Below are 23617 nucleotides of genomic sequence, written 5' to 3'. Positions count from 1 at the left end.
TGTCCGAACCCTGCAAGTTACTCATGCTCAAGTACCTGTCCAACTCCCGTTTAAAATGATTTATAGAATCAGCATCCACCACCTTTTCACTAGAGCGTTCCAGATCCTGACAGCTTTCCAAGTGAAAAAAATTCTCATCGCCCCTCGAGATCTTTTGCCAATGATTTTAAATCTGGTTATTGACCCATTCACCAGAGGGAATAGTTTTTCTCTCTCTACTCTTTCAAAACCTCTCCTCGTCTTGAAAACCTCTATTAGGTCGCCTCTTAACATTCTCTGTTCCAAAAAGAACAGTCCTAACTTTTCCAACCTCTACTCATAACTGAAATCTCTCGACCCTGGTAACATCCTGGTAAACCTCCTCTGTACCCTTCCTTCATCTAACCCCATCAACATATCCTTCTATTCCTTTCTCCCTCCAGTGTTTATCTACCTTTCCCTTAAATGAGAACATAAGAAATAGGAGCAGGATTAAACTATTCGGCCCATCGAGCCTGCTCCGCCATTCAATATGATCATGGCTGATCTGATCATGGACTCAGCTCCACTTCTCTGCCCACTCCCCATAACCCTTTACACTCTTATACCTCAAAAATCTGTCTATCTCTGCCTTAAATATATTCAATGACCCAGCCTCCACAGGTCTCTGGGGCAGAGAATCCCACAGATTTACAACCCTCAGAGAAGAAATTCCTCCTCATCTCAGTTTCAAATGGGCGGACCCTTATTCTGAGACTATGTCCCCTAGTTTTAGTTTCCCCTGTGAGTGGAAATATCCGCTCTGCATCCACCTTGTCGATCCTCCTCAAAATGCATCTATACTATTTGCCTCAACTATTCCTTGTGGTAGCAAGTTTCACATTCTCACACTCTCTGGGTAAAGAAGTTTCTACAGGATTCCCTATTGGATTTAATTAGTGATTATCTTATATTTCTGGCCCCTAGTTCTGGTCTCTCCCGCAAGTGGGAACATCTTCTCTATGTCTACCCTATCAAGCCCATTCATTATCTTAAAGACCTCTATCAGATCATCCCTCAATCTTCCCTTTTGTAGAGAAAAGAGCCCCGGCCTGTTCAGTCTTTCCTGACGGGTATAACCGCTCAGTTCTTGTATCATTCCAGTAAATCTTTTCTGCATAATTTTGACATTAAGCTCTGTAAAGACCGTAGTAACACACTACTAGCTGAGCACTGGTCAGTCTTATACAAAGAGAGGACTTACCTCAGATAGGTCTTCTTTACAAAGAGGACATTTTGGACTGTGGTCCATGCATCGCTCAAAACATTTTAGACAAAAGGTGTGTCCACAGGGTGTGGTGATTGGTTCGTAGTACAACCTAAAAAGAAAACAAAACACAGAAAAAGCAGCCCGCGATATCTTACAACAGGAGTTAACGGTGTGAATTACCACTGAGCTGCCATCGCACAAGTTTTAAAACTTTCTTTCTGGTGCTCATCAAGGTGAAGGATGTTAGTGCTTTAGAATGGAAAATTCTCATTTCAGGCACCCAGTGTCAGCATTAAGTACTCCCAGGTCAGGTGCAGCATAGCCAGATGTGGAGTAAATCTACCTTCTACTCTGCCCCAATCTCAGGAGACCACTCTTAGCCAGACCATTGCGACTTTAGTAGCATTTCCTACACCAGCCATATTGTGGTATCTCGGAGTGAGAGCGACAATTAATGCCAAATTAGGGACAATTTTTGACCCGTGCCATGAGGTACTCGCTTGAGACTGCTCAAAGCCATTCTTTATTAGGACCCTTGCACCCAGTGACAGAGACTTTCATCCGTATAGTCTATGCTGGATTTGAGCCCAAGTCTTAGAAATGAGAATCTAGTGTCTAGCCCACTGCATCACGCAGTTCCTCCTACACAACCATTTAGGGGGCAAAATTTCCCTTTTTAAATTTCGTAATGGTGATTTAGCCCAGGGGAGGGGATGCTACCACCTTGCGGCAACTTGTCCCGGAATTTTGGAGGGGGGGGGAAAACGCTGATCCGCCAGCGCTGCGCCCCACGGTTAGCGCTCCGATCCGGCACGCAACCGGTAACAATGTCAGCGACCCACACTGACCCCTCACCGCCCCGCAGGCCGCCACCTTTATTTTTCGGCCGACTCTTGGGTCGGCCCAACAATGGCAGCCCTCACTTCGACCAGGTTACCATCATTCTGGGTTCTGGGCTGCTGGCCCGGTCGATCATATCCCTGTGGCCCAGTGGCTGGCTGCCAAAGGGCCATGCAGAGTGCACGGTGGCCCTCCGCTTTAACGGAAGGGGAGCGGCGTTGTCGAGCGTTAGCCTGCTCCATGTAGCTTGGACTCAGGAGCGTTGCTCAATGGAAGCAGTGCCGGAGAAAGCGTCCGCTTCCTGTGAGGGGTGAATGGCCCAATTCTGCGTGGGGGGCGGGCACAGGAAGGTCACCATCTTATATATCATTCTTCATTCTTTGCCTCCTGGATACTCCCAATATTCCTCTCAACCAACTCATCTCTGCTGTTAGTATATTTTGCTGATCAATTTTTCTCGTTCCAACATTCAGATCCATCTAATAATGAGGATAACCGTCGCTTCATAAACGCTCGCCTTTGTTTTTACCAAATTATCTTTAGTCTTCCATATCCCAGTTAATCTTTTTAACACAGCAGAACCAAGTCTAATTCTTCTTTTGATGTCTTGTTCACAACTCCCATTCTCTGACCCTAACCCACTGAGGTATCCAAACCTTTCCACCTGCCTCCCCTCCAACTGTAACCTGTACATCTTCCTGCTGCTTCCAAAATTACATTTGTCTCAAATTACTATGGCACCAGGGATGAGGCACTTCAGTAATTTGGAGATATTGGAGAAGTTGGGATTGTTCTCCTTAGAGCAGGGAAGGTTAAGGGGAGGTTTGTTGGAGGTGTTCAAAATTATGAGGCGCTTTGAGAGAGTAAATAAGGAAAAACTACTTCCATTGGCAGGAGGGTTGGTAACCAGATTTAAGGTGATTAGCCAAAAAAAGGGGAATGAAGAGAAATACATTTATGCAACAATTTGTTACGATAGAATCATAGAAGTTTACAGCACAGAATGAGACCATTTCGGCCCATCGTGTCCGTGCCGATCAACAAGAGGTTATCCAGCCTAATTTCACTTTCCAACTTTAGGTCCGTAACCCTTAGGCACTTCAAATACACATCCAAGTACATTTTAAATGTGGTGAGGGTTTCTGCCTCTACCACTCTTTCAGGCAGGGAGTTCCAGACCCCCACAACCCTCTGAGTGAAGAAAATGCCCCTCATATCCTCTCTAAACCTTCTACCAAATACTTTAAATCTATGCCCCCTGGTTGTTGACCCCTCTGCTAAGGGAAATAGGTCCTTCCCATCCACTTTATCTAGGCCCCTCATAATTTTATACTCGTCAATAAAGTCTCCCCTCAGCCTCCTCTGTTCCAAGGAAAACAAATCCAGCCTATCCAATCTGTCCTCATAGATAAGATTCTCCACTCCCAGCAACATCCTCGTAAATCTCCTCTGTACCCTCTCCAGTGCAATCACGTCCTTCCTGCAATGCGGTGACCAGAGCTGCACACAGTACTCCAGCTGTGGCCTCACCAGTGTTTTATACAGTTCAAGCATAACCCCTCCAGCTCTTGTATTCTATGCCTTGGCTAATAAAGACAGGTATTCCCTATGCCTTCTTAACCACCTTATTTACCTGGCCTGCTACCTTCAGGGATCTGTGGACATGCACTCCAAGGTCTCTTTGTTCCTCTACACTTCTCAGTGTCCTACCATTTATTGTGTATTCCCTTTCCTTGTTAGCCCGCCCCAAATGCATTACCTCACACTTTACTGGATTACATTCCATTTGCCACTGTTCTGCCCACCTGACCAGTTGATTGATATCTTCCTACAGTCCACAGCTTTCTTCCTCATTATCAACCACACAGCCGATTTTAGTATCATCTGCAAACTTCTTAATCATACCCCCTATATTCAAGTCTAGATCATTGATGTATCTGGAATGCACTTTCAAAGGGAATTGGATAAATATTTGAAGGAGAAAAAATTGCAAGCTACAGGGAAAGAGCAGGGGAGTGGGACTAATTGGAAAGCTCTTTCAAGGAGCCGGCACAGGCACGATGGGCCGAATGGCCTCCTTCTATGCTGTATGATTCTATATAATCCAGATCGTCTACTCTCCATGTACACTGTATCAGCTACTTTGTGTAAATCAGTTTTAGATGTTGCTATAAGGTCAATGCCATCAGCAAATCTAAGATTATTTAAAATCTTGTCACAAAACGAGACTCCTCCAATATCATCTGCTAAATGTAAATACCTAATTTGTGGGCTGAAATGGCCTCCTTCCATGCTGTAAATTTCAATGATTCTAACAGTTTTTACAAGTAAGACCCAGGTCTGTTGGAAACCTTAAGTCAGCACTGAGTTATCATAATTCTTTCATTGGAAACAAAAATATAGAACTTGCTTTTATACAGCGTCTTCATGACTTCAAGACATCCCAAGGTGCCTTACAGCCAATGAAGTACTTTTTGACATGTAGTCACTGTTGTAATGAAGGAACTACGGCAGGCAACCTGCGCACAGCAAGCTCCCACAAACAGCAATGTGATAATCAGGCATCTATTTTTTAGTGATGTTGGTTGAGGGATAAATATTGGCCGGGACACCGTGACGAACCCTACTGCTCTTCTTCAAAATAGAGCCACAGGATTTTTACTTCCACCCGAGAGGGCAGACAGGGCCTTGGGTTAACGTTTTATCAGTACGACACTGGAGTGCCAACCTAGAGCAGGTGCTCAAGTCCCTAGAGCGGAACTTGAACCCATAACCTTCTGACTCAGAAGCAAGAAATCTACCAACTGAGCCACTACTAACACTACAAAATTTGTAAAATTTAATCTAATATATTGTCATGTGTTCAATATAGTTCAGCTGCTGACTCCACCTAACCTTTTGAAGGACAAAAGCAAAATACTGTGGATGCTGGAATCTGAAATAAAAACAGAAAATTCTGGAAATCTCAGCGGGTCAGGCAGCATCTGTGGAGAGAGAAACAGAGTTAACCCTTCGTCAGACCTATTGAAGGGTCATTTTGAAGTATCCCTCCTCCACAGCAAGATAGAGGTCAGCAACTCTTTTCCTTTGTCTCCTTTACACTTCCATTTGCCAGCAAATAAATCAACCAGCTATTAGCAAGACACCTATAAACACATATCTGGAGTTATATCTTTGGTGGATATAGCTTGATAATGTCCTTCCTCATCGACTGGAAGAATTGGGTCAATAATTTCTTCAGGTAACAGGTGTTTGACGTGAAATTCAACAAGTCTCGTCAGAAATGTGGCAATGCACCATGAAGCAACATGAAGTGGGAGAAGGTAGTAAACGTTCCACCCTACTCTGAGGTAATCAACTAGCCAGATTTAACCAGGACTTCTTTTTGAGTACATATTACTAGTTACAGAACTAGGGGGACAGCCTTCTGATGTCGAGAAGCTGGGACATGCAGTTACCCTTACTAACGACTTCCATCTGGAACTTCAGTGTTAATACTGTGGTGAGATGGGCTCCATTTGAGCCCACTAATGGAGCAGGGTTAAACACGGCCACTCAAATGTTGTCACATGTGCAATGCAAGCACTCAGCTGTATATTCACTAAATGCCACAAAGACATCAGGTACATGTGATACAGTACTACACCTGCGTTGCTTTGTGCTGAATACTCTCCTCAATACTCTCCTCGCACTGAATTCCTACTTGCCACAAAAGAAAACACGACAAGGGGAACACGCTGGCTGAGTTTTGACGTGAAGAAGTTCGGCTCCACTTAAAATTGTAATATAGACACGGTTTCAGATTTAAGAAAGGAGATTTATCTTATCTGAGGTAGATCCAGAACTGACTGTGCAATTTGTAAGAAACACTGATCACCTAAATTGCATGCTTTCCTTCCGCAGGAACAAGGGGCACGAATAACCCTTGGTATGCCATAGGAGAATTTTCTCAACGAGCTGCAGTCTTTGTGGAGGCTGTGTTTTTGCACGTGTGGCTCCCACACTTGCCCTGCCCCACCACTCCTGCCCCCCCGCCACTCCCCTGTGCCCCCCCGCCCACTCCACTGTGCTCCCCCGCCCCCACCTCACCACTCCCGCCCCCCTCTCCCCTGCACCACCACCCCACCCCAACATCACTCCCCTGTGCCCCCGCTCCCACACTCCCCTGCTCCACCATTTCCCCCCCCACCCTCCCCTGCACCTCCGCCCCCCCACCACTCCCGCCACTCTCCTGTGCCCCCCCCACGCATTCCCCTGTGCCCCCCCGCCCACTCCCCTGCGCCTCCTTGCCCGCTCCCCCCCACTCCACTGCGCCCCGCCCCCACCTCACCACTCCCCAACCACTCCCCTGCACCACTGCTCCCACACTCGCCCTGCCCCACCACTTCCCCACCACACCCCCATCCCCCAATCAATCCCCCGCCCCCCCCCCCCGCTCCTCCACCACTCCCCCGCGCCCCCCCCCCCACCCCCTCCATCACTCCCCTGCGCCCCCGCCCACACTGCCCCCCAGAGGTAATGGGGCAGATTCTCAGCTTGCCGCCTGTCTGTAAAACCACCACAGTCAATCACTCACCTGTTATGGAAACGGCTCCCTTTTCATTTCTAGCGGACTCAAATGGAAATTAAAATCGGGCAGTTTCGATAACGGGCAGTCAATCCACAATGCTTGTTTTACACCCGGTCGGTAAGTTAAAAAAAACTACCGCCTTGCAAATGTTTGACTTGCTAATTTCCCCAACAAGGCCAAATCAAACTTTAAAAAAAATGCATTCATTCATGGGATGTGGGTGTCGCTGGCAAGGCCAGCATTTATTGCCCATCCCTAATTGCCCTTGAGAAGGTGGTGGTGAGCTGCCTTCTTAAATATAATGGAGTGTCTCGCTAGGACATTTAAGAGTTAACCAAATTGCTGTTGGTCTGGAGTCACATATAGGCCTAGACCAGGTAGGGGCAGCAGATTTCCTTCTCTACAGGACATTAGTGAACCAGATGGATTTTTCAGACAATCCCATAGTTTTATGGTCACCATTACTCACACTAGCTTTTTATTCCAGATTTTATTTAATTAATTGAATTTACATTCCCCAGCTGCAGTGGTGGGATTTGAACTCATATCTCTAGACCACTAGTCAAGGCTCCTGGATTACTAGTCAAATAACATAACCACTATGCTACTGCACCCCTCTTCAAATATTGAGGAACCACACTAGCTGAAGGGAAACCCCCAGCCTTCACACCGCTTTCTAAACCAATACAATGTTAGTTACCTCTTTCAGCTGTACCCTTCCTCTATGTTGACGCAGCTAAGTTTCATAAAAAGAATGAAGTGCAGGAAAGAAACAGGAGAGGTTATGAATGAGATGCTGAGGGACTCGGGATCCAAACTGATTCCTGAGCCTGATGTGAAGTTTACTGGAATCCTGCTCTCAGGTGGAATAAAGTGAAGAATATGTTTCAGGTAAAGGAGATATATATGCTGTATGATATTATCATACAAACGTTTACTGTATTTCAATCAAATTATTTTAATGGTGGTATGGGATAATGCCTCTGTTAAAACAGCAAAAGGAATCTGGTATGGATGCGTTGTGTTCTTACTTAGCACAATTTCAGCCTTGGTTGAGTGGGTAGTGCTCTCACCTCTGAGTCAGGTGTTCTAAGCCCCACCCCAGAAACGTGAGCCCATAATCTAGGCCTGACACTCGCAGTGCAGCACTGCCAGAGGTGCCGTTAAAACGAGGCCTTGTCTGCTCTCTCAGGTGGATGTAAAAGATCCCATGGCACTATTTCGAAGAAGAGCAGGAGAGTTCTCCCCGGTGTCCTGGCCAAGATTCATACCTCAAACAACATCTGAAACAGGTGATTCATTTCATTGCTGTTTATGGGACCTTGCTGTGCACAAATTGGATGCCGTGTTTCCTAATTCACACAGCGAGTTGTTGTGATCTGGAACGTGCTGCCTGAAAGGGCCGCGGAAGCAGATTCAATTATAACTTTCAAAAGGGAATTGAATAAATAATTGAAGGGAAAATTTTTAGGGCTACGGGGAAAGAGCAGGAGGAGTGAGACTAATTCGATCGCTCTTTCAAAAAGCCAGCACAGGCACGATAGGCCGTATGACCTCCTCCTGTGCTGTACGATTCTATTATTCCATGATTTTGCATTATAACAGTGACTGCACTTCAAAAGTACTTCATTGATTGTAAAGCACTTTGGGACATCCTGTGGTCGTGAAAGGCGCTATATAAATGGAAGTCTTTCTTACTTATGATATTCGCATGGTGTAACGTTCAGGCTGCGTGATGTGGCACGTGGAATGTCTGGCTGAAAAACTGAATCCGTTTATTTGTTGTCAACTCTTGACTCTCTCCCTCCCCTCTCATTAGCTCGACATCAATTAATCCGATTACTGCCCTTTGTGAGTCCGCACTTGCAAATACTTTGAGCAGCTATTGAAGCTGTAAGAGGATGAGATTGAGGACAAGGCGGAAACCTCAAGAAACCGCAAGCCTGGAGTGCCGCCAGCTGCTGTATAACAGGAGGAGGACATCACAGGTAACTCTCCGTGCTCAGTTACAGCCCATTGTAGTAACTTTCTGCCACTCGGACTAGCTGCAACGGCTGTCTGTGATTACACACCAGGGCAGGCCCCCAGTCTCCCTGCCTCTGCACCTGCTTAAAACCTGTCACACCTCGAACTTTTCCCAGTTCAGGCGAAGGGTCACCGACATGAAACATTAACTCTGTTTCTCTCTCCACAGATGCTGCCTGACCCGCTGAGTATTTCCAGCACTTTATATTTCTATTTCAGATTTCCAGCACTCGCAGTATTTTGCTTTTGTTATTAGTGTTTAACTCCCTGCTACTTCTCTTCCAGGAATGCCCACCTTGAATAAGTTCTGCTCCTCTCTCTGACAGGACTTCCATTTTGTCTCTTTTACCTTGTTCCTCTTCTTTGCTTTTGGTTTCCCCTTCGCGTGTTTGATCAGGTATCTGCCTCCCTGCCTCTGCACCTGCTTAAAACCTGTCACACCTCTAACTTTTTCCAGTTCTGACAAAAGGGTCATCGATCTGAAACGTCAACTCTGTTTCTCTCGCTCCACAGACGCTGCCTGACCCACTGAGTGTTTCCAGCATTTTCTGTTTCTAGCCCCCTGACTGAATGGTCCGTGAGTGGCTCCTGTGGAGATAACAATCAAAATGTCCCTTTCACTGGATGAAGGGCAATTACTTTGAGATGTGCTGAGGTCATGAAGGTGCTATATAAATGCAAGTTGTTTCCTTCTCTACATGTATAGAAGTGAAGACGACAATTTACGGTGAGCAATGATCTGAACATACAGCTGCAATACTGTCACATAGCTGTGATATTGCCTTTGGTATTGCTGCACCAACAGTACTTTTTTAAACATTTATTCCTTCCTGGGATGTGGGATTCGCTGGCAAGGCCGGCATTTATTGCCCATCCCTAATCACTCTTGAGAAGGTGGTGGTGAGCCGCCTTCTTGAACCGCTGCAGTCCGTGTGGTGAAGATGTTGACTTTGTCGTAGCGGTTTGAGTGGCCTGCCAGGCCATTTTAGAGGGCAATTAAGAGTCAACCACATTGCTGTGGGTCTGGAATCACATATAGGCCGGACCGGGTAAGGGCAGCAGATTTCCTTCCCTGAAGGAAAGAGAAGTTGGGCGCGAGGGGTCGGAGGAATTAAGAGTGTTCCTCTATAATTACACCCATCTAGTTACATGTTCCAATATAGTGAACCAGATGAGTTTTTACACCAATCCAGTAGTTTCATGGTCTCCATTACGGACACTTTTTATTCCAGATTTATTTAATTAAATTTAAATTCCTCCAACTGCTGTGGTGGGACTTGAACTCACATCCCCAGATCATTAGTCCAGATCCTACTGGATTACTAGTCCAGTGACAGAACCACTATGCTAAGAGTACACCTCCTCTTCCTAGCACTGTGTGTCTGCCCAACTCGTTTGGGGTTATTTTGGTTGTGCACCAGCACAAAAAACACAACTGAAGCCTTGCCGATATATTTATAAATAAATGGCTGCATTCAAAATTTCAAAAGGTATCTCAAAAAGGCTCTCCTGACCACTTAGTGGACTGTACAGAGCAGGAAGTTGCCAGGCTCGACCCAAGGTCTGTGTTGAGTTGCCAATCTCAGCCATGTCACCGGTCGGCTCCTGACATTTGGTCTTCGGTTACTTGGGAGGAAGAGCAATTAAGCACCAGATCATCACTTGCTGATGCCTTGTTGGGAAGTGCATGGGTGGGGACGTCAGGTAAGGACAAGATTGGGCTTTGTTCCCTCCCTCAAATAGTCTGCTGACACTCAACGTCTGGACTCACCAAGTCCGAGCTCTGTCAAGCCCGTGTGGTGGCTGGTGTGCAACGGCCACCACACGTTAAAAAAATCCACACACAGGCATCTTCCCCCCTTCACGATTTAGTTCGGGGTCTGAAATATTAGGTCCTTCATTGAAACACCTGTGAACTCATCCCTGTTTGGCGTGGAGGCAAGTCATCCTCGCTTCGAGGGACTGCCTATGATGATGATGATGATGATGGACTCACCAGTTCAAAACCGCCTCCGAGACCAAATAATGAATGACTGCCTCAGTCACCAACTTCAGGTGAGAGAATGCGGGGAAGTGGGTGCGGAAATTAGGAGTGTTCCTCTACAATTACGCCCGCCTAGTTGCACGTTCCCATGGTATCAGCCGTGGCTCAAGGGTAGCATATTCGCCTCTGAGTCAGAACATTCAAGTCCCACTCCCATGATCCAGACTGACACTCCAGTGCAGTGCTGAGGGTGTGCTGCACTGTCAGAGATGCCGTCTTTCAAATGAGACAATAAACCAAGGCCCTGTCTGCCCTCTCAGTTGTACATAAAAGATCCCCTGACATTATTTCAAAGAACAGTAAGGGAGTTCTCCCTGCTGTCCTGACCAATATTTATCCCTCAACCAACATCTCAAAAAAAACAGATTATCTGGTCATTATCACATTGCTGTTTGTGGGAGCTTGCTGTGCGCAAATTGGCTGCTGCGTTTCTACATTGCAACAGTGGTTACACTCCAAAAGGTACTTCATTGGCTGTGAAGGGCTTTGGGAAGGCCTGAGGTTGTGAAAGATGCTATATAAATGCAAGTCCTTTATAAAGGCAGAGTTAACTTTAACACTAAAGGAATGCCAGGAATTAACGCATACCTCATACACAGGGAACACTCCAGGTCAAACGGATCCACAAACTCTGATGGGTCATCACGTTCTCTGCTTGGACTCTGTGTTCTGGCTACATGTTTGAATAAAACATTTTAAAGTACATATATCAAATACTGTGACATAAAACAGAATGAAAATCATTTCATTAAATACTAATTCGTGACTATATTCACAATAAGCTTTGTTCCTAATATGCTGTGATATTAGAAAAGTTTTTACTTCGATGATGATGAAGAAAACAGCAGGGTTTCAGGAGTGGGAGGTTCGGGAGCTGAAACTGGAGAGGATTGTGAGCGATCAGCTATAATTAGCAAGGCCACTGATGAGTGGTTCACATGGAAAAGGGGATGGAATGGCAGAATATGATCCTTAGAAATACCAGGAAAAATCCTGGCAAATCTTGTAACCCGGTGTAATAAAAAATAACATTTGGCTTAGTCAACCAGTGACTCACTTATAAAGAGAGAATCACAGAACGCCTTCTCCAAAGTGCCAGTCAAACATCAAGTAATAAAAAATGAATAAATTTAAGACAGAGATAGACAGTTTCTTAACCGATAAGGGGATAAGGGGTTCTGGGCAGTGGGCAAGGAGATGGAGCTGAGTCCATGATCAGATTAGTCATGATCGTATTAAATGACGGAGCACGCTTGAAGGGCTGTATGGCCTACTCCTGTTCCTATTTCTTATGTTCTTAAATAGACTTATTGAGGCACCCTTGCGGTAAACACTCGTGCTTGCCTCCTACAGATTAGTGCAACTGAATAGTGTACCTCGCTTAATGCATTTGCTGTAGCCTTCGGTCGTTCCAGGTTCATCCTCTTTAACAAGGCTGTGTTTTGTTTTCAAACTGGTCGTTTTTTCAGGACTCGTCCAGGCTAGCTGGTCCGCAGGCAGATTCTTCAGTGTATCTACCTTGTCGCTTATCATTTGAGCCGATGTGGTTAAGCTACCGTACGTGTGGGCCTTCCATTCTTGTTTGACGCCAATGTCAGCTTCATCTATGGTTGCCTTCAAGAAAAGAAAAGGAAGCAACGTTCTTAATTCCAAAAAATAAAAACTTGCAATGCATGCGTGGAGCTCTCTATTAGTCAAACAATCTCCAAACACCATATAGAACAGGGGTGGGAAACTATTTGAGCTGGAGGGCCACTTAACAAGTTTTGGTGAGCTGTTGGGGGTCGCCCACCAATCGCGCGGCCCTGCGCAGGCTTCTCCCCAGCTCCTGCCACTGGAAGGGATACTGTGCATGCGCGGCTGCATAGAGGCCAGCCACGCAGCAAATTTAAAGGGACCGCATATGAAAAAAATGAAAGGGAACATTGCATAAACATAAACTCAGATAGTAGTCAGATGCTATCTCACATACACAACATGTATTCGATACTGTTTAGAAATGAATCAAAGATAAAAGTTGAAATTGTTGTGGTATCTTCTGGTCTATATAAAATCAGTGCTATGAAATGGAACTGTACCCTCTTTAGGGCCTGTGTCAACATCAATTCCCCACCTCAGTCATCCTTATGCTCCTCTGCTAAGATGACTAATGCCGTCCCAATTGGTGCCAGATGAGAACTCCCCTGCCGTCGTTCTCTGGATACCGGGAGAGGAAAGATGCAGCACCAGTCACTTTCTTCGGTAAAAGAGTTGTGGAGATGAGCAGCCATGACTGCACTCTAAAATACATAGGGTATATTCGAGTACGCAGTACATTCTGGGTACAGACGTCTGCCATTGGGGTCGAGAATCACGGAATGGATCTTTTTAAGATTGTGCCAGGGAGAATCTCTTTTGCATATTATTAATTTGATTGAAGTATTACTATGGTTTTTCCTTGGCTGCAGTTCGGGTCTGTCTCTGAGCTATGAGAAGTGACAGTGGATAGACAAATGTGCAGCTCGAGCTCTGGCTCACATTCTATTTCTGTCCCATCCAGTGGGCTGGATAGAATGATTGGCGGGTCAGATATAGCCCGATGGCCGTATTTTGCCCACCACTGATATAGAATCATATAATCATAGAAAATCATGGTACAGAAGGAGGCCATTCTGTGTCGGCCAAAAAAAGAGCTATTCAGCCTAAACCCACTATCCAGCTCTTGGTCCGTAGCCCAGTAGGTTACGGCACTTCAAGTGTATCTCCAAGTACTTTTTAAATGTGATGAGGGTTTCTGCCTCTACCACCCTTTCAGGCAGTGAGTTCCAGACCCCCACCATCCTCTTGAGTGAAAAAGATTCTCCTCAACTCCCCTCTAATCCTTCTACCAATTACTTTAAATCTATGCCCCCTGGTTATTGACCCAAGGAGAAAAAGTCCTTCCAATCAACTCTATCTAGGCCCCTCATAATTTTATACACCTCATTAAGTCTACCCTGAGCCTCCTCTGTTCCAAAGAAAACAACCCTCGCCCACCCAATCTTTCCTCACAGTTAAAATTCTCCAGCCCTAGCGAATATATTCTAGCAGCATTGTATTGCTATATATAAGTTTATGCATCATTCATCCACTGAGAACTTGTTAATCCATCACAGAATTTTTATGCTAGCCTAGTATGTGAATGGACTTCACTCAGAAAGACATGGCTTCAGGTATAGCTGTTTTGTTTACCAACTTAATCCAATCAGTTCTGCCCAATTTTCCACAAAAAGAATTTGAAAATATGAATTACATTTAATGACCTACATTGGTTCCTGGTCCCCCAACTCCTTGATTCTAAAATTCTTGTCCCTCGTGTTCAAGTCCCTCCATGGACTCGCCCACCCCATCTCTGTAACCTCCTCCAGTCATGCAACTGCTGAGAACCCTACCTTCCTCCAATTCTGGCCTTTTGCGCATCCCCCAATTCCTTTGCCCCATCATTGGCAGCCGTGTCTTCAGCCGACTAGGCCTCAAGTTCCGGAATTCCATCCCTAAACCTCTCCGCCTCTCTACCTGTCTCTCCTTCTTTAAGACACTCGTTAAAACTTCCTCTTTGACCCAGCCTGTCCTAATGTCTCCTTCTTTGGCTCAGTGTTAATTTTGGGTCTGATAATCGCTCCTGTGAAACGCCTTGGGACATTTTACAACGTTAAAGGCACGATATAAATGCAAGTTGTTGTTGTATTTAGAGATGTAAGGTGATTAATAACACAAGAAGCATGCAATTCTTTCAAGTAAGTATCTGTGGAAAGGATGAAATATCGCACGCACTTTCCTATCACACCTACCTTGCATGAATTTTCAAATATATTGCTGGAATTTCTAGAATTCAGTGAATTCAGGACAATTCCCTTAATTCGAGATCGTGGAGCCAAAAGTCGCATTATGTCAGGTAACCTTTGGTGCATATTTTCAGCAATGGGTGAAAGCAAATCACACAGGATCTGGAAAAGCGTAACAAAGAAATGTGGATTCAATATGTTTTTTTTTAAATGGTTAAAAAATAGTTGCGCCATCACTTGAATTCGCATTTTGTTCCTGTCCTGCCTACAAGATGTTCCAAATTTTGCTTTTCAAATATAATTGATTGAAGGATGTGTAACGTTACAATCTATCTCAAGTTTCATGGAAAGACTTGCATTTATATAGCGCCTTTCATGACCACCAGACGTCCCAAAGCGATTTACAGCCAATGAAGTACTTTTGGAGTGTCGTCACTGTTGTAATGTTGGACACGCAGCAGCCAATTTGCACACAGCAAACTCCCACACACAGCAATGTGATAATGACCAGATGATTTGTTTTTGCTATGCTAATTGAAGGATAAATATTGGTCAGGATATCGGGGATAGCTCCCCTGTTCTTCTTCAAAATAATGCCATGGGATCTTTTATGACCATCCGACAGTGCAGCACTCCCTCAGCGCTGCACTGGAGTGTCAGCCTAAATTTACTTTAATCACAGTGACAGGATTGGTTAAGGATCAAGTTTGATGTTTGAAAGTGACAGCTGTAATCCAGCAGAAAATTACCCAAGAACGGAATGAATTCCAGATGTGTTACAATCTGTCAGTTTCTCAATTTAAGAGCAACTGGAAAAATGGAATATTGGGCCCAACATTGCCCAACCCCTTTTCTCGGCGCACTGACCTGATGCGCGCCGACTTTGCGCGCTGGAAAGGGCGCCAGAAAAAAGGGGCCCCATCCTGGCCGCTCTTCGGAGTCCCCGGAGTCCTGGCGTGGCGTGGAGGCTGAAGTGGGGGGGGGGGGGAGGGGGAGCGGAGCAACAGGCCAGCGCACAAAAGCACTGCCGGCCCCTGCATGCATGCTCAGTGAGAGCTGCGCGAATGCTCCTGCCCTCCCGGCGTGTCCTGTGGGCTGTGAGCAGGACCCGATGCTTGCAGCACGTATCCCAGGCCGAAAGGACGCCCGGTCTTGCCGCACCCTACCCCTGGCCGAGTGGACTCCTGCACCGGCTGGCCGGCCCGCTGAGTTCCCGGGCAGGTAAGGACTTTGCTTTTATTTTTTATTTAGTGGCTGTGCTTGTGTGGCTGTGCTTTAAACTTTTGATTTAGAGGTGGGGGGGGGGGGCGGAAAGAGAGGAGAGTTTTGGAGGGCGGGGGGAGGAGTGTGTTTTGGGGAAGGGGGGAGGAGGAGATTTTTTTTGGGGGGGAGAGGAGGAGATTTTTTGGGGGGTAGAGGAGTTTTGGAGGGGGGGAGGAGGAGAGTTTTGGGGGGGAGGAGGAGAGTTTTTTTGGTGGGGAGGAGAGTTTTTGGGGAGGGGGAGGAGGAGAGTTTTAGGGGGGGAAGGATGACAGTTTTTTTGGGGGGGAGGAAGAGATTTTTTGGGAGGGGAGGAGAAGAGATTTCTTTTTGCGGGGGGCGAGCGGAGGGAGAAGAGATGAGACTTCCAGACTCACGAGCTGTGATTCCTCGGCAGAGCACCCCCCCCTCCCCCCCGAGACTCCCCGGCCCAGCAGCTGTGACTTCTCCGGTGCGTCTTCCCTCCCCTATCCCAGGTCGAATGGCCTCACACACAGGCCGGCCGGCTGCCTTTCCCGGGCAGACTTTAAAGATAAAGTAGGATTTACTTCTTTTTTTATTGTATTTTAATGGTTTGAGCTTTTCCTTAATGTTTGCTGCTTGGTTGTTGAGGTCCTTTCCAGTTTCCTTCCCTCCCCTATCCCTGCTCTAATGTCTGCCAAATGTGCACTGAATTTTCTTAACTGCCTGCAAGGTTTTTCAGAGCTGGTCACATATGCTGACCTAAGTGGATCAGGAGTACGTTTTTGCTGGCCAAAGTGGCATAAATGGCCAAAACTGACGCAAGTGTCTGGGAGCGCCACCTTTTGAAAAAAAAACTGACCTAAAAAAAAAAAATCGTACCTAACTGACTTACTCTGGAGCAAATTTTTGGGGGAAAATGGCATTTTCTAACTTACGCCTGGAAAAACAACTTACTCCAAAAAAATTGATGCACATCATGGCCAATGTTGAGCCCAAAGAAACAATGTTTAGCCTGAGAAAGGAGTCAAATTTAACATAAAGCAAATGACCCAAGTGATGGGGGTTAACCTTAAAATTAGAGCCAGGCTGTTCAGGGGTGATATCAGGAAGCACTTCTTCACACAAGGCTAGTGGGAATCTGGAACTCTCTTCCTCCCAAAAATCTGTTGAGCCTGGTGGGGGGGGGGGGGGGGCAACTGAAAATGTCAAAACTGAGATTGTTAGATTTCTTTTGGCAATTAAGATATATGGAATCAATTGGGGAAAGAAAGTTAATGTAAAGATCAACCATAATCTGATTGAATAGCAGAACAGGCTCAAGGACTGAATGGCCTCCTCCTGTTCCTATGTAGTCTATATTTTTCTAATTGGAGCTTTTAATATTCCAATAAGAACATGTGAATCTACACTAAATTAAACAGTCTTTATTTTGCACATATAAAGTGTGCGTTCCAGTTATTTTGCAACTGAATGTTTAATTACCCTTTGGGCCTCCATTTTTGCTGTTCTATTTTCTGAATCTAACGCAATACAAATGAGATACTCCTTCAAAGCTTTGTCCATTTTCTGTAGTCCAGCCAGTGCTTGCGCTTTCTGTAAGTGCCCCTAAAAACAAAGCACATCGGTTGTTGAGGATGCAAATGCTGCTTGTCTTACAGCACAACCATGACTGCTATAATGATGAAACAATGAGGAGATTTTGAATTTTTTTTAAAACCTCACTTTAGACCAGAAGGGCTGGATGCTGCAGGCAGCGTTTCCATCGCGCAGTGCGTCTTCAAAGTATTTCATGCTCACATTAATCTGTGCACGGTTGCTCAACAGCAAATGGTCTTTGGGTGCTGCAAACAGAGCACATGTAGAACAGGACGCAAAATAATTAATTCACTTCATTCATTTTAAAATAACTAAAAGTGCACTGAGGTACGTTGGTAGAATAATTCACCATGCGTGCTTTCCTTTTTTAAAAATTCGTTCACAGGATGTGGGAGTCGCTGGCAAGGCCGGCATTTATTGCCCATCCCTAATCGCCCTTGAGAAGGTGGTGGTGAGCCGCCTTCTTGAGCCGCTGCAGTAAAACTGAGTGGGCCATTTCAGAGGGCATGATCATCATCATCAGCATCGGCAGTCCCTCGAAACGAGGATGACTTGCTTCCACGCCAAAAAGGGATGAGTTCACAGGTGTTTCAATGAAGGACCTGGTGGAAGATGCCTGTGCGTGGATTTTTTTAACGTGTGGTGGCCGTTGCACACCAGCCACCACACGGGCTTGACAGAGCTAGGGCTTGGTCCAGTGGCAAAGATTAACCACGACAACTGGAGACCAGCTCTGCTGCACGGACCTAGTGCACACATATCGCAGTGTGGGCTGGCCCGTGCTGCCCCTGGGCCCTCGCCTCTTCTGGACCCCCATTTCAGAGGGCAGTTATGAGTCAACCACATTGCTGTGGGTCTGGAGTCACATGTAGGCTAGACTGGGTAAGGACAGCAGATTTCCTTCCCTGAAGGACATTAGTGAGCCAGATGGGTTTTTTTTGTGACAATCCTGTAGTTTCACGATCACCATTACTGATACTAGTTTTTTTATTCCTGATTTATTTAATTCACTGAATTTAAATTCCCCAGCTGCCATGGTAGGATTTTAACTTGCATCTCTGGGTCATTAGTCTAGACATCTGGATTACTAGTCCAGTAACATAACCATTATGCTACAAAGCGGCTGTATTAAGCTTCTGCCTCCAATTATCAATATCCCTCTTTCTTGTTAGGGCTGTATGACCAAAATAATTCTCTCCACAGACAATAATGGACCTGCTGTGTTTTTCCAGCCTCTCGTCTAGGGATGTATATGGATTTTAGTGTAACTCATCACATATTCTTGGTATATCCATTTACTATCCAGTGTAATTATATTTCAAAAGAAACTACATTTGAACCTCATTATTACAAACTCATTGGGACTGGGAAAGTAATTCTTGCAAATACGGATCTAATTCCTTGAGAATGGTGCCTCTGCTTCAACCTCATTGTAAGATAATAAGTTTTTTACAATAGGCTTTACCATGGTGATTATAAAATGCCCGCCATTAAATAATAGCCAAATAAAGATACAGTTCCTTACATTTGTTGTCAGTTAATCTCGCCACCCTATCACAGACCTTCCCTCTTGTTCTTTCCACCACCCCCTCCCCTCCCCCCGCACATTTCCCTGGCCCTACACTTGCTTAAAACCGGTTACATCTCTTTTTCCAGTTCTGATGAAAGGTCACAGACCTGAAATGCTAACTCTGTTTCGCTCTCCACAGATGCTGCCTGACCGCTGAGTTGAGCAGTTATAATCAGAGATGTTCAAGAGGGCAGAATTTGTGGATCGCAGACATCTTGTGGGGTTGTAAGGCTGAAAAAGATTACAGAGATAGGAAGGGCCAAGGCCATGGAGTGATTTGTAAACAAGGATGAGAATTTTGAAATCGAATTTTGAATGCATAATGTAATTTTTAAAAGATTTTGAGAGCAACTATTAAATTGCTATTCACTTTTGTTGTGCTGACCATATGGAGAGCTGGTGGATTCAGTAGGCAAAGGGATAAAATGCAATTATTCTTAGGCAGTCCACCGGAGTCAGGGATGACTTGATTCCACACTAAAATAAGTTCTAAGGTGAGTAATGAGTCCTATGCGGGATCTATTTTCTCTGTCACTGGTGGGCCAGATGGTGGTTGAAGGGATGGGTGGCTGGGGTGCTTGGGTTGTCCTATGCTCCTTCCGCTGTTTGTACTTGACTTCCACGTGCTCCTGGCGAAGAGACTCGAAGTGTTCGGCACGTTCATAAGAATATGAGAACATAAGAATTAGGAACAGGAGTAGGCCACCTAGCCCCTCGAGCCTGCTCCGCCGTTCAACAAGATCATGGCTGATCTGGCCGTGGACTCAGCTCCACTTACCCACCCGCTCCCCGTAACCCTTAATTCCCTTATTGGTTAAAAATCTATCTAGCTGTGACTTGAATACATTCAATGAGCTAGCCTCAACTGCTTCCTTGGGCAGAGAATTCCACAGATTCACAACCCTCTGGGAGAAAAATTTCCTTCTCAACTCGGTTTTAAATTGGCTCCCCCGTATTTTGAGGCTGTGCCCCCTAGTTCTAGTCTCCCCTACCAGTGGAAATAAAACTCTCTGCCTCAATCTTGTCTATCCCTTTCATTACTTTAAATGTTTCTATAAGATCACCCCTCATCCTTCTGAACTCCAACGAGTAAAGACCCAGTCTACTCAATCTATCATCATAAGGTAACCCCCTCATCTCCGGAATCAGCCGAGTGAATCGTCTCTGTAACCCCTCCAGAGCCAGTATATCCTTCCTTAAGTAAGGTGACCAAAACTGCATGCAGTACTCCAAGTGCGGCCTTACCAATACCCTATACAGTTGCAGCAGGACCTCCCTGCTTTTGTACTCCATCCCTCTCGCAATGAAGGCCAACATTCCATTCGCCTTCCTGATTACCTGCTGCACCTGCAAACTATCTTTTTGGGATTCATGCACAAGGACCCCCAGGTCCGTCTGCACCTCAGCATGTTGTAATTTCTCCCCATTCAAATAATATTCCCTTTTACTGTTTTTTTTCCCCAAGGTGGATGACCTCACACTTTCCGACATTGTATTCCATCTGCCAAACCTTAGCCCATTCGCTTAACCTATCCAAATCTCTTTGCAGCCTCTATGTGTCCTCTGCACAACCTGCTTTCCCACTAATCTTTGTGTCATCTGCAAATTTTGTTACACTACACTCTGTCCCCTCTTCCAGGTCATCTATGTATATTGTAAACAGTTGTGGTCCCAGCACCGATCCCTGTGGCACACCACTAACCACCGATTTCCAACCCGAAAAGGACCCATTTATCCCGACTCTCTGCTTTCTGTTCGCCAGCCAATTCTCTATCCATGCTAATACATTTCCTCTGACTCCGTGTACCTTTACCTTCTGCAGTAACCTTTTGTGTGGCACCTTATCGAATGCCTTTTGGAAATCTAAATACACCACATCCATCGGTATACCTCTATCCACCATGCTCGTTATATCCTCAAAGAATTCCAGTAAATTAGTTAAACAAGATTTTCCCTTCATGAATCCATGTTGCGTCTGCTTGATTGCACTATTCCTATCTAGATGTCCCGCTATTTCTTCCTTAATGATAGTTTCAAGCATTTTCCCCACTACAGATGTTAAACTAACCGGCCTATAGTTACCTGCCTTTTGTCTGCCCCCTTTTTTAAACAGAGGCGTTACATTAGCTGCTTTCCAATCCGCTGGTACCTCCCCAGAGTCCAGAGAATTTTGGTAGATTATAACGAATGCATCTGCTATAACTTCCACCATCTCAATTAATACCCTGGGATGCATTTCATCAGGACCAGGGGACTTGTCTACCTTGAGTCCCATTAGCCTGTCCAGCACTACCCCCCTAGTGATAGTGATTGTCTCAAGGTTCTCCCTTCCCACATTCCTGTGACCAGCAATTTTTGGCATGGTTTTTGTATCTTCCACTGTGAAGACCGAAGCAAAATATTTGTTTAAGGTCTCAACCATTTCCACATTTCCCATTATTAAATCCCCCTTCTCATCTTCTAAGGGACCAACATTTACTTTAGTCACTCTTTTCCGTTTTATATATCTGTAAAAGCTTTTACTATCTGTTTTTATGTTTTGCGCAAGTTTACCTTCGTAATCTATCTTTTCTTTCTTTATTGCTTTTTTAGTCATTCTTTGCTGTTGTTTAAAATTTTCCCAATCTTCGAGTTTCCCACTAACCTTGGCCACCTTATACGCATTGGTCTTTAATTTGATACTCTCCTTTATTTCCTTGGTTATCCACGGCTGGTTATCCCTTCTCTTACCGCCCTTCTTTTTCACTGGAATATATTTTTGTTGCGCACTATGAAATGTTCTCCTCCACTATGGGTGGTCTTGGGCCAGGGATACCCAAGAGTTGCTGTGAATGTTACATTTTTTCAAGGAGGCTTTGAGGTCATCCTTGAAGCGATTTCTCTGCCCTCCTGGGACTCCCTTGCCGTGATGTCACTAGGAGTAGAGTGCTTGTTTTGGGAGTCTCGTATCTGGCACGCGGACAATGTGGTCTGTCCATCGGAGCTTATCAAGCGTGGTCAATGCCTCGATGCTGGGAATGTTGGCCTGAGAGAGAACGTTGACATTGATACATCCATCCTGCCAATAGATTTTCAGGATTTTGCGGAGACAGCGTCGATGGTACTTCTCCAATGCTTTGAGGTACCTACTGTACGTTGTCCATGTCTCTGAAGCATATCGGAGGGTGAGTATCACTATTGCTCTGTGGACCACGAGCTTGGTGCCGGGTTTGAGATTTTGGTCTTCAAACACTCTTTGCCTCATGCGACCGAAGACTGCACTGGCACACTGAAGGCGATGCCCTCACTGATAGAAGGCTCCCAAGGTTTGGAAAGTGGTCCACATTGTCCAAGATCTCGTCATGGATCTTGATAATCGGGGGACAGTACTGTGCGGCGGGTCAGGTTGGTAGAGAACTTTTGTCTTACGGATGTTTAATGTAACGCCCAGTCTCTCGTACGCTTTAGTGAAGGTGTCAACGATGGTTTGGAGTTCAGCCTCCAAGTGTGCACAAGGGCAATGACCGTTACCCAAATGGTAACCTGCTTGAGAGTTTTGCACATTTGGCTTGGCTGAGTTTTTTCCAGCTCAAGTCCAGGGACTGGATGAGACACTGTATCCAGCAAAGTGAAGTGAGGAAGATTGGAGAGGTATTTTTGCAGAATATTTTTTCTCTTATTGGCCCTGGGATTTTTTTCCCTGTCTCCCAGGAGATGACATGGCTGCTGGTGGGCTGAGGATGGGGAGGGGGGAGCTGCCTATGGGAGCGGTGGGTAGGAAGTCTCTAGTCCTGATGCTCCATCGTGGGTGTGGGGTAGGCTAGATGGGCCAGCTGTTTTTTTCCTGTCCATCGGTTTCTGCACTCTTCAAATTGATGCTTTCAAAAGACTATAATTACAGCGGTGATAGAAAAGCTAATTTTACTCTCTAGCTGGCTTAGTATCTGTTGTCACAGGTGCCCTACAAATGGATAAAGTGTGGTCTAAAATAATATTTTTTTAAAGTTCTAGACTACTGTAATTATTAACCTTTTGAGAGCTGTTTTTTGAGGGGAGAGAGGTCTAAATTTAAAGTTATTAATATTAATACAATACTATGTAATTATTCTTAAACCATAACTTTTAAACTGACCGATTTATATTAAAAGAAAATATTTGCATTCATAAAGTGCCTCTCACAACCACCAGACCTCCCAAAGCACTTTACAACCAATGAAGTATTTTTTGAAGTGCAGTCACTGTTGTAATGTAGGAAACGCGGCAGCCAATTTCCGCACAGCAAGCTCCCACAAACAGCAATGTGATAATGACCAGATAATCTATACTTTTTTTTAGTGATGCTGATCGAGGGATATATATAGGCCAGGACACCGGGGATAACTCCCCTGATCATCTTCAAAATAGTGGCCATGGGATCTTTTACGTCCACCTGAGAGGGCAGACAGGGCCTCGGTTTAACGTTTCATCCAAAAGACGGCACCTCCGACACTTGATAGGCTGAATGGCCACCACTTATTCCATAGGAACAGGAGTAGGCCATTGGAGTATCAACCTAGGATTATGTGTTCAAGTCTCTTGCAGTGGGACTTGAACCCACAACCTTCTTACTGCAGAGGATGAGAGTGCTACCCACTGAGCCACTGGTTAACAGCATTAATTCAATGATTTTTAAAAAACGCTGCATTTAAACTAAATCACAACTGTCAAACTTCAGATGGGATAGTTTCTGTTTGATCCA

The 23617-nt window shown here is 45.3% G+C and overlaps 1 protein-coding gene across 4 annotated transcripts in view; it reads right to left on the bottom strand.

Moving 5' to 3' along the window:
* The window catches only part of LOC139265664 (LON peptidase N-terminal domain and RING finger protein 3-like), a 45378-nt gene that overhangs the window by 20559 nt on the left and 1202 nt on the right, over nt 1-23617 (bottom strand). For 3 of the 4 annotated variants that reach the window (XM_070882864.1, XM_070882866.1, XM_070882867.1), the window contains exons 2-7: nt 17457-17575; nt 17217-17339; nt 14517-14672; nt 12084-12321; nt 11296-11380; nt 1223-1337 (exon numbers count right to left, since the gene is read on the bottom strand). In XM_070882864.1, the coding sequence (XP_070738965.1) occupies nt 1223-1337; nt 11296-11380; nt 12084-12321; nt 14517-14672; nt 17217-17339; nt 17457-17575 (836 nt within the window). The remainder of the gene's footprint in view (nt 1-1222; nt 1338-11295; nt 11381-12083; nt 12322-14516; nt 14673-17216; nt 17340-17456; nt 17576-23617) is intronic. The other variant, XM_070882868.1, reaches the window with a different exon arrangement.

This window comes from Pristiophorus japonicus, chromosome 6 (genome assembly GCF_044704955.1).
Source record: "Pristiophorus japonicus isolate sPriJap1 chromosome 6, sPriJap1.hap1, whole genome shotgun sequence".
NCBI lineage: Eukaryota > Metazoa > Chordata > Chondrichthyes > Pristiophoridae > Pristiophorus > Pristiophorus japonicus.
Note: the sequence above shows the minus strand (reverse complement) of the source record. Positions and strands in the feature narration are given on the sequence as shown.